Source organism: Nerophis lumbriciformis, linkage group LG24 (assembly GCF_033978685.3).
Source record: "Nerophis lumbriciformis linkage group LG24, RoL_Nlum_v2.1, whole genome shotgun sequence".
Lineage (NCBI taxonomy): Eukaryota > Metazoa > Chordata > Actinopteri > Syngnathiformes > Syngnathidae > Nerophis > Nerophis lumbriciformis.
In genome coordinates, this window is record NC_084571.2 from 33387501 (window position 1) to 33402332 (window position 14832).

At 37.1% G+C, this 14832-nt stretch overlaps 1 protein-coding gene across 2 annotated transcripts in view; it reads left to right on the plus strand.

Annotated features, from left to right (window-relative positions):
• The window catches only part of LOC133620653 (phospholipase A2-like), a 31020-nt gene that overhangs the window by 9173 nt on the left and 7015 nt on the right, over positions 1-14832 (plus strand). The window contains exons 2-3 of one of the 2 annotated variants that reach the window (XM_061982247.2): positions 7707-7800; positions 12981-13143. In XM_061982247.2, coding sequence (XP_061838231.2) covers positions 7764-7800; positions 12981-13143 — 200 coding nt within the window. In that variant the 5' untranslated portion in view covers positions 7707-7763. The remainder of the gene's footprint in view (positions 1-7706; positions 7801-12980; positions 13144-14832) is intronic. The other variant, XM_061982248.2, reaches the window with a different exon arrangement.

Below are 14832 nucleotides of genomic sequence, written 5' to 3' on the forward strand. Positions count from 1 at the left end.
TTAGAGATGCTACCTCATAGAAGCATTTAAGTCCCATTTTAGAACTCATTTGTATACTCTCGCCTGTGCATCGGTTGGGGACATCTCTGCACTGCTGACCCGTCTCCGCTCGGGATGGTCTCCTGCTGGCCCCACTATGGACTGGACTCTCACTATTATGTTAGATCCACTATGGACTGGACTCTCAATTATTATGTTTGATCCACTATGGACTAGACTCTCACATTATTATGTTAGATCCACTATGGACTGGACTCTCACTATTATGTTAGATCCACTATGGACTGGACTCTCACTATTATGTTGGATCCACTATGGACTGGACTCTCACTATTATGTTAGATCCACTATGGACTGGACTCTCACTATTATGTTAGATCCACTATGGACTGGACTCTCACTATTATGTTAGATCCACTATGGGCTGGACTCTCACTATTATGTTAGATCCACTATGGACTGGACTCTCACACTATTATGTTAGATCCACTATGGACTGGACTCTCACTATTATGTTTGATCCACTATGGACTGGACTCTCACTATTATGTTAGATCCACTATGGACTGGACTCTCACTATTATGTTAGATCCACTATGGACTGGACTCTCACTATTATATTAGATCCACTATGGACTGGACTCTCACTATTATGTTAGATCCACTATGAACTGGACTCTCACTATTATGTTAGATCCACTATGGACTGGACTCTCACTATTATGTTAGATCCACTATGGACTGGACTCTCACTATTATGTTAGATCCACTATGGGCTGGACTCTCACTATTATGTTAGATCCACTATGGACTGGACTCTCACACTATTATATTAGATCAACTATGGACTGGACTCTCACTATTACGTTAGATCCACTATGGGCTGGACTCTCATTATTATGTTAGATCCACTATGGACTGGACTCTCACTATTATGTTAGATCCACTATGGACTGGACTCTCACTATTACGTTAGATCCATTATGGGCTGGACTCTCACTATTATGTTAGATCCACTATGGACTGGACTCTCACACTATTATGTTGGATCCACTATGGACTGAACTCTCACTATTATGTTAGATCCACTATGGACTGGACTCTCACACTATTATGTTAGATCCACTATGGACTGGACTCTCACAATATTATGCTAGATCCAATGAACTGGACTCTCACTATTATGTTAGATCCACTATGGACTGGACTCTCTCACTATTATGTTAGATCAACTATGGACTGGACTCTCACAATATTATGCTAGATCCAATGAACTGGACTCTCACTATTATGTTAGATCCACTATAGACTGGACTCTCACTATATGTTAGATCCACTATGGACTGGATTCTCACTATTGTGTTAGATCCACCATGGACTGGACTCTCTCACTATTATGTTAGATACACTATGGACTGCACTCTCACATTATTATGTTAGATCCACTATGGACTGGACTCTCACTATTATGTTAGATCCACTATGGACTGGACTCTCACATTATTATGTTAGATCCACTATGGACTGAACTCTCACAATATTATGTTAGATCCACTATGGATTGGACTCTCACACTATTATGTTAGATCCACTATGGACTGGACTCTCACTATTATGTTAGATCCACTATGGACTGGACTCTCACTATTATGTTAGATCCACTATGGACTGGACATTCACTATTTTTTTAGATCCACTATGGACTGGACTCTCACTATTATGTTTGATCCACTATGGACTGGACTCTCACTATTATGTTAGATCAACTATGGACTGGACTCTCACACTATTATGTTAGATCCACTATGGACTGGACTCTCACTATTATGTTAGATCCACTATGGACTGGACTCTCACTATTATGTTAGATCCACTATGGACTGAACTCTCACTATTATGTTAGATCCACTATGGACTGGACTCTCACACTATTATGTTAGATCCACTATGGACTGGACTCTCACTATTATGTTAGATCCACTATGGACTGGACTCTCACTATTATGTTAGATCCACTATGGACTGGACTCTCACTATTTTTTTTAGATCCACTATGGACTGGACTCTCACTATTTTTTAGATCCACTATGGACTGGACTCTCACTATTTTTTAGATCCACTATGGACTGGACTCTCACTATTATGTTAGATCCACTATGGACTGGACTATCACTATTTTTTTAGATCCACTATGGACTGGACTCTCACTATTATGTTTGATCCACTATGGACTGGACTTTCACAATATTATGCTAGACCCACTCGACATCCATTGCATCCGGTCTCCCCTAGAGGGGTGTCACCCACATCTGCGGTCCTCTCCAAGGTTTCTCATAGACATTCATATTGACATCCCACTGGGTTGTGAGTTTTTCCTTGCTCTTATGTGGGATCTGAGCCGAGGATGTCGTTGTGGCTTGTGCAGCCCTTTGAGACACTTGTGATTCAGGGCTATATAAATAAACATTGATTGATTGATTGATTGATCTTGGGGTTCAAGACCGACACCAGTCCCTGACACAATCATTGTATCCCGCCATCACTATCGGGGGCCCCTGGGCTTCAGCCATACTTGCCAACCTTGAGACCTCCGATTTCGGGAGATGGGGGGTTCGGGGGTGGGGCGGGGGCGTGGTTGGGGGCGTGGTTAAGAGGGGAGGAGTATATTCACAGCTAGAATTCACCAAGTCAAGTATTTCATATATATATATATATATATATATATATATATATATATATATATATATATATATATATATATAAGAAATACTTGACTTTCAGTGAATTCTAGCTATATACAGTATATATATATATATATATATATATATATATATATATATATATATATATATATATATATATATATATATGTATATATATATATATATATGTATATATATATATATATATATATATATATATATGTATATATGTATACATAAATAAGAGAAATACTTGAATTTCAGTGTTCATTTATTTACACATATACACACACATAACACTCATCTACTCATTGTTGAGTTAAGGGTTGAATTGTCCATCCTTGTTGTATTCTCTGTCACTATTTTTCCAACCATGCTGAACACCCTCTCTGATGATGCATTCTGCTTCGTCTCCTTGTTGTGTGCGCAGTTGTGTACTGCACTCTCTAAAAGCCGTAGATGTTATTGTCACATATGCATGTACAGTAGATGGCAGTATTGTCCTGTTTAAAAGTGTCACAACATTGCTGTTTACGGCAGACGGACTGCTTTACGGTAGACGAAAACGTGACTGCTGTTGTTGTGTGTTGTTACCGCGCTGGGAGGACGTTAATGAAACTGCCTAACAATAAACCCACATAAGAAACCAAGAACTCGCCCTCGATCATTCTACTGGGTAGGCACGCTGTTTATATTGTGGGAAAGCGGACGTGAAAACAGGCTGTCGACACGTCACTCAGGTCCGCATGGAGCTGGAGGGGGCGTGGCCTCCAACTCCGCCTGAATTCCGGGAGATTTTCAGGAGAAAATTTGTCCCGGGAGGTTTTCGGGAGAGGCGCTGAATTTCGGGAGTCTTCCGGAAAATCCGGGAGGGTTGGCAAGTATGGCTTCAGCCTAAATAAACCTATGCATTAAGGGGGCCTTGCCTAAGGTTAAGAAACACTGCATTACACCGTGTTATAAATCCATTTGCGTTTTTATCTAATGACTAAATTTGCATATTTCCTAATGAAACACAAGGCAGAAACCTGAAGCCACAGCTGGTTGAGGGTGGGGCTGTTTGTTTGTTAGCATGTCGCCGACATAATGTTTGCGGAAACATTTTTACACCACGACTTTAGAATCTACAGCGTGTGTCATGTTTTTAATACAAGTGTGATGTCAGTGTAAATACAGACAAATCTTACTGAGAGGCACTGTAGTACTCTGAGTCACTACACCGTGAGTCACCTTAAAGGGGGGTTGTGTACGTGAGCTCGCAACCCCCCCTTTTTTTGTTTTTTTTGACACTTTATTGGACTACGAAAACAGCCCCACTTGCAACAAGTGTAATATTTCAATGCTGAAGGTGATCATTTTAAAACAAAATAAATTAGACTTAGACTTAGACAAACTATATTGATCCACAAGCAAAATTGTTCCACACCGTAGCTCAGTTTCAAAGGATGGAAAGGGTAAGGATGGAAAGGATAATGCAGGTATTAAGTAGACTAAAAATGTACCATAGTAGCAACATATTATATAACATATATGTCATATTTATATATTATATAAACAGTATATCAGTGTTTTTCAACCTTTTTTGAGCCGAGGCACATTTTTTGCGTTGAAAAAATGCGGAGGCACACCACCAGCAGAAATCCTTTAAAAAACGAAACTCAGTTGACAGTAAAAAGTCGTCGTCGCAATTGTTGGATATGACTTTAAAGCATAACCAAGCACGCATCACTATAGCTCTTGTCTCAAAGTAGGTGTATTGTCACCACCTGTCACATCACACCCTGACTTATTTGGACTTTTTTGCTGTTTTCCTGTGTGTAGTGTTTTAGTTCTTGTCTTGCGCTCCTATTTTGGTGGCTTTTTCTCTTTTTTTGGTATTTTCCTGTAGCAGTTTCCGCATCTACTTTGTTTTAGCAATCAAGAATATTTCAGTTGTTTTTATCCTTCTGTGTGTTGATTGTCATGTCATGTTCGGATGTACTTTGTGGACGCCGTCTTTGCTCCACCGTAAGTCTTTGCTGTCGTCCAGCATTCTGTTTTTGTTTACTTTGTAGCCGGTTCAGTTTTAGTTTCGTTTTGTATAGCCTTCCCTAAGCTTCCATGCCTTTTCTTAGGGGCACTTACCTTTTCTTTATTTTTGGTTTAAGTATTAGACACCTTTTTTACCTGCACTATGTTTCCGACATCTACAAAGCAATTAGCTACCGGCTGCCACCTACTGATATGGAAGAGTATTACACGGTTACTCTGTCGAGCTCTAGACAGCACTGACACTCAACAACGACACATCATTTGCAGACTATAATTACTGGTTTGCAAAAAATATTTTTAACCCAAATAGGTAAAATTACATAATCTCCCACGGCACACCAGACTGTATCTGCACAGTGGTTGAAAAACACTGAAGCATATAATATATACTGATACATTATATTATTAAAAGATATTATATTTTAATATAATATATATAACAAATCCCAATTACCATGTACAATATTGCAGTATATGTAACCGCTGCAGCAAAAAAAAAAAAAAAAAAAAAAAAAATTTTTTTCCTTGAGATTAAGAATAAGTGCATGTACTTCACATACAAATGCAAGGTTGGACAATTGAGGATTTGTAATTTTAAACAAGGAATTAATGGATCTATTTGATGACTGTGGAGGGTGGCAAAGCGGGGTGTGCCAGGACCGGCCCCGAAGTCAGCGACAGGTGCATAGATGGCCCACCTGGGCCTTGTTATCTAATCACCTGGAAATGCTTGGTGGTCTGAAAGACCCACTGGAAGGCCCAAATTGTGGACGTTGCCTTCCAGTGGGTCTTTCAGACCACCAAGCATTTCCAGGCGAGCCCGTTTCATATTTTTCCAAACTAGTCTCTTAGTGCTTTTCAGCAATCGTCTTTTTGTGAATGTTCGTCGTGCTCTCGCTCTCCCCCCAGTTCCAACAACGTCTCTCCTCCTGGTTACTGCTTATACAGAGCGACAGGTGATTAGATAACAAGGCCAAGGTGGGCCATCTACGCACCTGTCGCTTACTTCGGAGCCGGTCCTGGCACACCCCGCATCGCTGCAGGCTTGCAGGCCACGCCCCCCTCCACAATGACATTTTTTATGAAAGTGAATCACTTATTATTGTTATCCTATTTACAAACCCCGTTTCCATATGAGTTGGGAAATTGTGTTAGATGTAAATATAAACGGAATACAATGATTTGTAAATCATTTTCAACCCATATTCAGTTGAATATGCTACAAAGACAACATATTTGATGTTCAAACTGATAAACGTTTTTGTTTTTTTTTGCAAATAATCATTAACTTTAGAATTTGATGCCAGCAACACGTGACAAAGTTGGGAAAGGTGGCAATAAATACTGATAAAGTTGAGGAATGCTCATCAAACACTTATTTGGAACATCCCACAGGTGAACAGGCTAATTGGGAACAGGTGGGTGCCATGATTGGGTATAAAAGTAGATTCCATGAAATGCTCAGTCATTCACAAACAAGGATGGGGCGAGGGTCACCACTTTGTCAACAAATGCGTGAGCAAATTGTTGAACAGTTTAAGAAAAACCTTTCTCAACCAGCTATTGCAAGGAATTTAGGGATTTCACCATCTACGGTCCGTAATATCATCAAAGGGTTCAGAGAATCTGGAGAAATCACTGCACGTAAGCAGCTAAGCCCGTGACCTTCGATCCCTCAGGCTATACTGCATCAACAAGCAACATCAGTGTGTAAAGGATATCACCACATGAGCTCAGGAACACTTCAGAAACCCACTGTCAGTAACTACAGTTGGTCGCTACATCTGTAAGTGCAAGTTAAAACTCTCCTATGCAAGGCAAAAACCGTTTATCAACAACACCCAGAAACACCGTCGGCTTCGCTGGGCCTGAGCTCATCTAAGATGGACTGATACAAAGTGGAAAAGTGTTCTGTGATCTGACGAGTCCACATTTCAAATTGTTTTTGGAAACTGTGGACGTCGTGTCCTCCGGACCAAAGAGGAAAAGAACCATCAGGATTGTTATAGGCGCAAAGTTGAAAAGCCAGCATCTGTGATGGTATGGGGGTGTATTAGTGCCCAAGACATGGGTAACTTACACATCTGTGAAGGCGCCATTAATGCTGAAAGGTACATACAGGTTTTGAACAACATATGCTGCCGTCTTTTTCATGGACGCCCCTGCTTATTTCAGCAAGACAATGCCAAGCCACATTCAGCACGTGTTACAACAGCGTGGCTTCATAAAAAAAAGAGTGCGGGTACTTTCCTGGTCCGCCTGCAGTCCAGACTTGTCTCCCATCGAAAATGTGTGGTGCATTATGAAGCGTAAAATACGACAGCGGAGAGACTGTTGAACCACTGAAGCTCTACATAAAACAAGAATGGGAAAGAATTCCACTTTCAAAGCTTCTATTGAGTGTTGTTAAAAGGAAAGGGCATGTAACACAGTGGTGAACATGCCCTTTCCCAACTACTTTGGCACGTGTTGCAGCCATGAAATTCTAAGTTAATTATTATTTGCAAAAAAAAAAAAAAAAAGTTTATGAGTTTGAACATCAAAGATCTTGTCTTTGTTGTGCATTTAACTGAATATGGGTTGAAAATTATTTGCAAATCATTGTATTCTGTTTATATTTACATCTAACACCATTTCCCAACTCATATGGAAATGGGGTTTGTACAAGTGTTTACAAAGCACACAGAACAATATTTATGATGAACATCGTCAACCCTTTTTTTTTTTTTTTTTGCTTCTTCCTGCTCCTTTTCGGACGTGCTGTAATGAAACAAGTGGAAAAATATGTGATGCATTACATTGCATCGTATGCATGTTCCAAATAAACGGAAACTGAACTGACCATGTCACTGCAATTTACTTGTCAACATTTCTGCACGCACCATGTCTATAGGTTGCTACCCTATATGACGAGCACTGGACTGGTTCAGCTGGGCAAAAGTGATGCTCAGGACATTTTTTTCTTCTTCCCAGAAGACATAAATGAACGGGGTGGATGCAACTGGAGCTCAGTAGTGTCTGTCAGGAGCCATGACTGCCTTTTGCCTTACCCTTTTGCTTTTAGCAGGTAAGTTGGAAAGCTATTATTACACCGGGAGCCTGTAGACTTGCATGTGTGTGCATATGGTCAATGAGAGAGAGAGTGTTATTTCAGGGGAAAAGTAGGAAGTGAGTAATTGTGGCTAAATATCATGAATGCATCTTTTGACCATAGTGCTGTGCAGAAATACCACATCCACACTGCAAAAACTGGAATATAAGTAAGATTAAATATCTCAAATAAGGGTGATATTTGCTTATTTTCTGTCTGATAAGATAATTCTTCTCACTAAGCAGATTTTATGTTAGAGTGTTTTACTTGTTTTAAGTGTTTTGCTCCTAAATGATCTCAGTAAGATATTACAGCTTGTTGCTGAGATTTGATGACCTATATTGAGTAAAACATACTTAAAACTAGAATATCAACTGTTGCAAAGCTGTGTCATCAACACTCACAAGTATAAAACTGCTTTTTTTTAAAGTAATAATTTCTTATTTCAAGCATGAAAAAAAAAAATCATGATTTTGACACAATTGTGTCTCATAATTAAAACAGATGAAATGGACTTTGCTGTTTTATTTTCAATGAATCAATAGAAAATAGGTACTCATATAGTAGTACAGTTGGCACAGTACAGTAAACTGACAGTTCATATTTAAACATTTAACATTTCAAACAATTTTGAACAGAAAAAGTTCATGCACATTCAGATAAATCTTTAAAGTTACAATTAAAAACATTTTGGCCGGGGGCCGGGCTGTATATATGCGCACTAATTGACTGAAAGAGCACGCACTTGGCACGATGATGTCATGTTATCGATGGAAAAATGCATTTTAGACGACTAGGAGACCCCAAGAGTAACAAGATGTTGCCATGTTGCCTTTCCAATAAGAACAATAAATTAGTTATTAGTATAAGTCTGCTGGTTTCAAGAAATGTAATATCATTATGTCAAGATAATGGCACTAGTATTTACTTCATTTAAGAATATTTTTCAACATATTGAGCAAAAAGGTCTCTTTTTTTTTCCTACCAAGAAAAGTGCACTTGTTAATAGTGAGAATATACTCATTTTAAGGTATTTTTGGGTTCATTGAGGTTAGCTAATTTTGCTTGTTTTGGAGAGTCTTGACAAGCCAAATTTTCTTGTTCAATTGGCAGATAATTTTGCTTAGTTCAAGTAAAATACCCCTCATTTTTATATATTTTTTTCCTTGTTTTTGAACACTGACTTTTTGCAGTGCAGGATTAAAGTTGCAAATGTTTTGGCCATTTCTATGCACGTTCCTTAATAAGTCTCAAGTATAAAGTCATCTGATTTGCATAGTTTGCCATGCATTTTTTAGAGAAAGCCGAGTAGGTATCCTGACACGTGTGAGGTGGGAAGATGAACCACGGACATGCGCTTGCCAGATACGAATGCATCGGTAGAACAGCTTTCAATGTTGGCGTTTGAGGTGTATTGAATTTTACCCCGTCATATCGATCACATTGGATTGTTTTAACAAAAAATCAAATACTTACCTTAATTGTGTTTTATAAATGTATTTTAGTCTATTCAAATAATTGTGGGTAGACCCACATATACAACAACAAAGCAAGCATGAGCACATTTACACAGGCTAAATTGGTCCAGGAAGCAGGATTGTATTTTATTAGGTTTGTTTGTTTTTTTCATTTATTTTACCCCCCTCATTAGAATTTTCACACTTTTTTACTTACGTGAAACATTTTTATACTTTTTTTTAATTCAAAGTTTAATTTAATTTGATGTATGATTTGTACTGAAACGCTAACACAAACCCTAAGACAGGGGTGTCAAACTCGTTTTCATTGAGGGCCACATTGCAGTTATGGTTGCTAAGTAATATATAATAAATATATGTCTATATTACAGAAATTGTTTTTATAATTTTTAAAAAATTTTAAAAACGAGATACATGTCTTAAAAAAAAAAAAAAAAAAAAAAGTAATTTTTATTTTTTTATTTTTATTTTTTAATAACTTTATAAAAAGTTTCTCTTATGCACAAGATACATGTCTGAAAAAAAAAAAAAAAAATTATAAAGAATTCCCCCCCCCCCCCCCATGTCCCTTTAGGGGCTCCGTACTATATAACACATTGACAATATATTTTTCTACATAAGCTGCAAAAAAAAATATCTAAATTTTACTTTAAATTAAAAGCAGTGGCTTTTTTTTTACAGCATATAAAAAAATTGAATAAATGGAATGGCAGTAAAATTCAAGCAACAGAGCTTTTTTTTTTTTTTTTACTGTGAAATCATGTTTTAATGTCTTTTTGTTTGTTTTTTAATGTTTTATTGTCTTACTGTATATGGAAAAAAAAAACAGTACCAATGTTGATTTTACGGTAAAAAACTCAAGTCGGCGGAATTTAACCGTAAAATCTATTAATATTTTGTTAGGAAATCATGAGTCAAGCAGATATTTAAGTACAGTATTTATCTTTATTTTAACAACAAATATGTTTGGAATACATGATAATATAATATTTAGATTTTGATAATATTGAATTTTAAAAAGTTATGCAATTGCATGCAGTATATGATTTTTAATGTCAAAAGGGAAAGAACAAATATATTCAGTAAGAAAATATGAAGCATTTTATTAACGCATATTATATCCAGGCTGTCGTGGGCCACATAAAATAATGCGACAGGCCAGATTTGGCCCCCGGGCCTTGAGTTTGACACCTGTGCCCTAAGCTGTTACAAAACTGGATACAAGGGCTTTTAAGGTTTTTTTTGCACCCTATGTTTGGAATATGTTGCAAAAGTTCTGGAAATGGACCGAGTTGATCACCATGAATGCTTTAAAACCAGAGTGAACACACAAGTGGTTGACTTACTTTTCAATTGTTTTGTTAATGTCAATTGATCTTTTTATTTTTGTTATATTGAATGATGTAACTTTGCTGCCTCCTGACCAGGATTCCCTTGAAAAAGCGGTTTATAATCTCAATAGGATGTTTCCGAGTTAATTAAAGGTGAAGTAAATAAATAAATAATTGAAAATAAATTGTTCAATAATGATGTTTTTAATAAGAACACAATTAGCATAATTAAAACACTGCCTGTCACACAGGACAGTGAGGAAATGTTCTATTACAGACGTCGTTTCTTTATTTTCCTGACTATTTACATCGCAGATTGTAGATTGTAGGTGTGCTTGAAGCTCATCCAGAGAATGCCAAGAGTGTGCAAAGCAGTAATCAGAGCAAAGGGTGGCTATTTTGAAGAAAATAGAACATAACTCCACATGTGTCTATTTATAGTTTTGATGCCTTCAGTGACAATCTACAATGTAAGTAGTCATGAAAATAAAAACACATTGAATGAGGAAAAGGTGTGTCCAAATTCTTGGCCTGTACAGTACATTGTTCTACCTGTACTCCCAACACTCCCAAAACAAGTCCATGTTGCACATATTTCTTTCTTTTCCAATGTAGTTAAATTGTGATTTTATATCTACCCTTCTTTGAGTACATATTTTAATTATTTCATATCACCTGCCTTTTTTTTTTTTGATTTGTGGGTCTATTTGTCCTGGATGGTAAAGAATCTCTGATTGTGTACCAGTTGTCCAAAAATGTCTGGCTCAGAGAAAGAATTAAGATTCAAAAGCAACTACGCCCTTATTGATGATTTACAGGTGTGTTAGTCCACATAGTGCACAGGTGTCAAACTCAAGGCCACATCATTTTGAATGGCCCGTGAAAGCTGGGAAATAGCATGCATCAATGAAGTACTTTATCTTTCTTCCTTTTTGTATTTTGACAGAAAAAAGACATGTACTGCATGCAGTTATATATCTTTTAAACTTTATCTATCTAATAATGCAACAAATATTATACTATTATACATTCAAAACATTTGTGGGGCAAAAACATACATAAATATCTGCTTAACCTTATGATTTTAAAGCAAGTTATTGTATATATACAGAATATATATATATATATATATATATATATATATATATATATATATATATATATAATTTTTTTTTTTTTTTTTTATTTATTTATTTTTTTAAACATATCATATCATTCAGAATCCTACCGTAAGAAAAAAACTGTGGTACCATTTTTACATTTACAGTAATACACTATAATGTACGGAGCCCTACGGAGCCCCTAAAGGGACATGGGGGAAATTTTATTTTTTATAATTATTTATTTAAAAAAAAATTTTTTTTTAGACATGTATCTCATGCGCACGAAAAACTTTTTATAAAATTATTTAAAAATTTTTTTTTTAAATTATAAAAAAAAATTTTTTTAAATTATAATTGTTTTTTTTTATTATTATTTTTTAGACATGTATCTCGTGCGCACGATATATTTTATTTTTATAAAATTATAAAAAAAATAAAATAAAAATCAAGATCACGACATAGATGTCTAAAAAAAATAAAATAAAAAAATACAAAAATAAAAAACATTTTTTTTCCCCCCATGTCCCTTTAGGGGGAAAAACATTTTTGGGGGGGAATTTTTTTTTATTGTTTCTTTAATAGTTTATAGTTTAATTTTTTTCTTTTTTCTTTATTTTTTTCTTTAATAGTTTTTTTAATAGTTTCTTGTGCGCACGAGATACATATCTTAAAAAAATAAAAAATAAAAAATTCCCCCCCCCAAATTTTTTTTACCCCATGTCCCTTTAGAGGCTCCGTAGTAATGCAAAAAAAAAAAAAAAATCTGGCAACTCAATTACCAGAATTTTACAGTAAGATAGAGTGTGAACATTTTACTGTAGATTTTATTGTAAAATTCTGCCATTTTTTAGACTGCAAAATCCACAGATTTTTTTTTTTTCTTACAGTGTAGGTAAAATATACATTTACTAATCAAATGCATAGGTAATGGTGTGACATTGATTGATTGATTGATTGAAACTTGTATTAGAAGACTGCACAGTACAGTACATATTCCGTACAATTGACCACTAAATGGTAACACCCCAATAAGTTTTTCAACTTGTTTAAGTCGGGGTCCACGTTAATCAATTCATGGTAATATATCATGCGGCTTACCCTTATACATGTATGTTTCTTTTAATAATGTTAGAAGCGGCCGGCCCTCCGAGTCCAGCCAAAACTGCAACATGGCCCTCACTGAAAACGAGTTTGACACCCCTGACTTAGTGCATGTCAGACAGAACTGTTGTCGTCCTTTACAGCGGTCTCCGCGGCCGGGTCCTCCCTCGAGCGGACTAAAAGAGGAGTGCTGGAGCTGGGGGGCATCATCAGATGCACCACGCAGAGATCAGCTTTCTCTTATATGTGGTACGGCTGCTACTGTGGAGCGGGGGGCAGCGGAAACCCTGTAGACCAGACCGACAAGTGAGTCCACACGCCTCACAATTTGTCACAATGTCAACGTGGCTTTTAACGTTTGTGGAAATATCACACCTCATTTTAGTCCCACTGTACATACATGTGGCCCACCTATTCACCTTGTATCGGACTGCCAATGAGCAGGTCTAGTCAGGTTTATTTTCATGCAAAAGGTGCACCGGATTATAAGGCGCATTAAAGGGGTCATATTATTATTATTAGAAGTGTCCGATAATATCGGACTGCTGATATTATCGGACGATAAATGCTTTAAAATGTAATATCAGGAAATTATCGGTATCGGTTTCAAAAAGTAAAATGTATGACTTTTTAAAACGCCGCTGTGTACACGGACGTAGGGAGAAGTACAGCGCGTCAATAAACCTTAAAGGCTCAGCCTTTGCGTGCCGGCCCAATCACATAATATCTACAGCTTTTCACACACACATAAGTGAATGCAAGGCACACTTGGTCAACAGCCATACAGGTCACACTGAGGGTGGCCGTATAAACAACTTCAACACTGTTACAGATATGCGCCACACTGTGAACCCACACCAAACAAGAATGACAAACACATTTTGTGAGAACATCCGCACCGTAACACAACAGAACAAATACCCAGAACCCCTTGCCGCACTAACTCTTCCGGGACGCTACAATATACACCCCCTGCTACTTCCTACACCCCCAACCCCGCCCACCTCAACCTCTTCATGCTCTCTCAGGGAGAGCATGTCCCAAATTCCAAGCTGCTGTTTTGAGGCATGTTAAAAAAAATAATGCACTTTGTGACTTCAATAATAAATATGGCAGTGCCATGTTGGCACTTTTTTTTTTCCATATCTTGAGTTGATTTATTTTGGAAAACCTTGTTACATTGTTTAATGCATCCAGCGGGGCATCACAACAAAATTTAGGCATAATAATGTGTTGATTAAGAGTTGGACAATATTGGAATATCGATATCGGCAAAAAAGCCATTATCGGACGTGTCTAATTATTATTATTTTTTTCTATATATAAAAGACTTCCTTGTGGTCTACATAAAATGTAATGGTGGTTCTTTGGTCAAAATGTTTTGTGGGCGGTCTTATTCACGTGGTTCACTTTCGACAATGTCTTCTCCCCGTCATCTTTGTTGTAGCGGTGTAGCGTGCAAGGACGGGAGTGTAAAAAATGTCAAAAGATGGCGCTAACTGTTTTAATGACATTCAGACTTTACTTCAATCAATAACGGAGCAGCATCTCCTCATCCGTGGCTCACTAGTGCAACAACGAGGCCGGAAATGTGTCCCGTGAAAAAACATCCAATCAGAACTTTCTAATAACTAAAGTTCCTTGAGTGATTAAATGTAAACTCACTACACCGGTATGTTTTAGCGCTTTCATGGCGAGTTTACTGACAGATATAAGTAAGAACTTTACACTAATTTATATTAGAAATGGCAACAGCAGAGGATAAATGTGTCATGATCTGTGGCCGGATCATGTTTTGTTTAGTTATGTTCTGTTAGTTTTGGACTCCCTGAGTTCCTGTTTTGTGCACCTCTGGGTTTGTTTTGGTTTCCATGGGGATTAATTGGGTTCACGCTCACCTGCTGTCGACCATTAATCAGAGAGCTATGTATTCGCGTCACACTCTGTTTGGCTTCATTGCTTGCTACACGCAACCTGTTACGATAGTATTTCTTG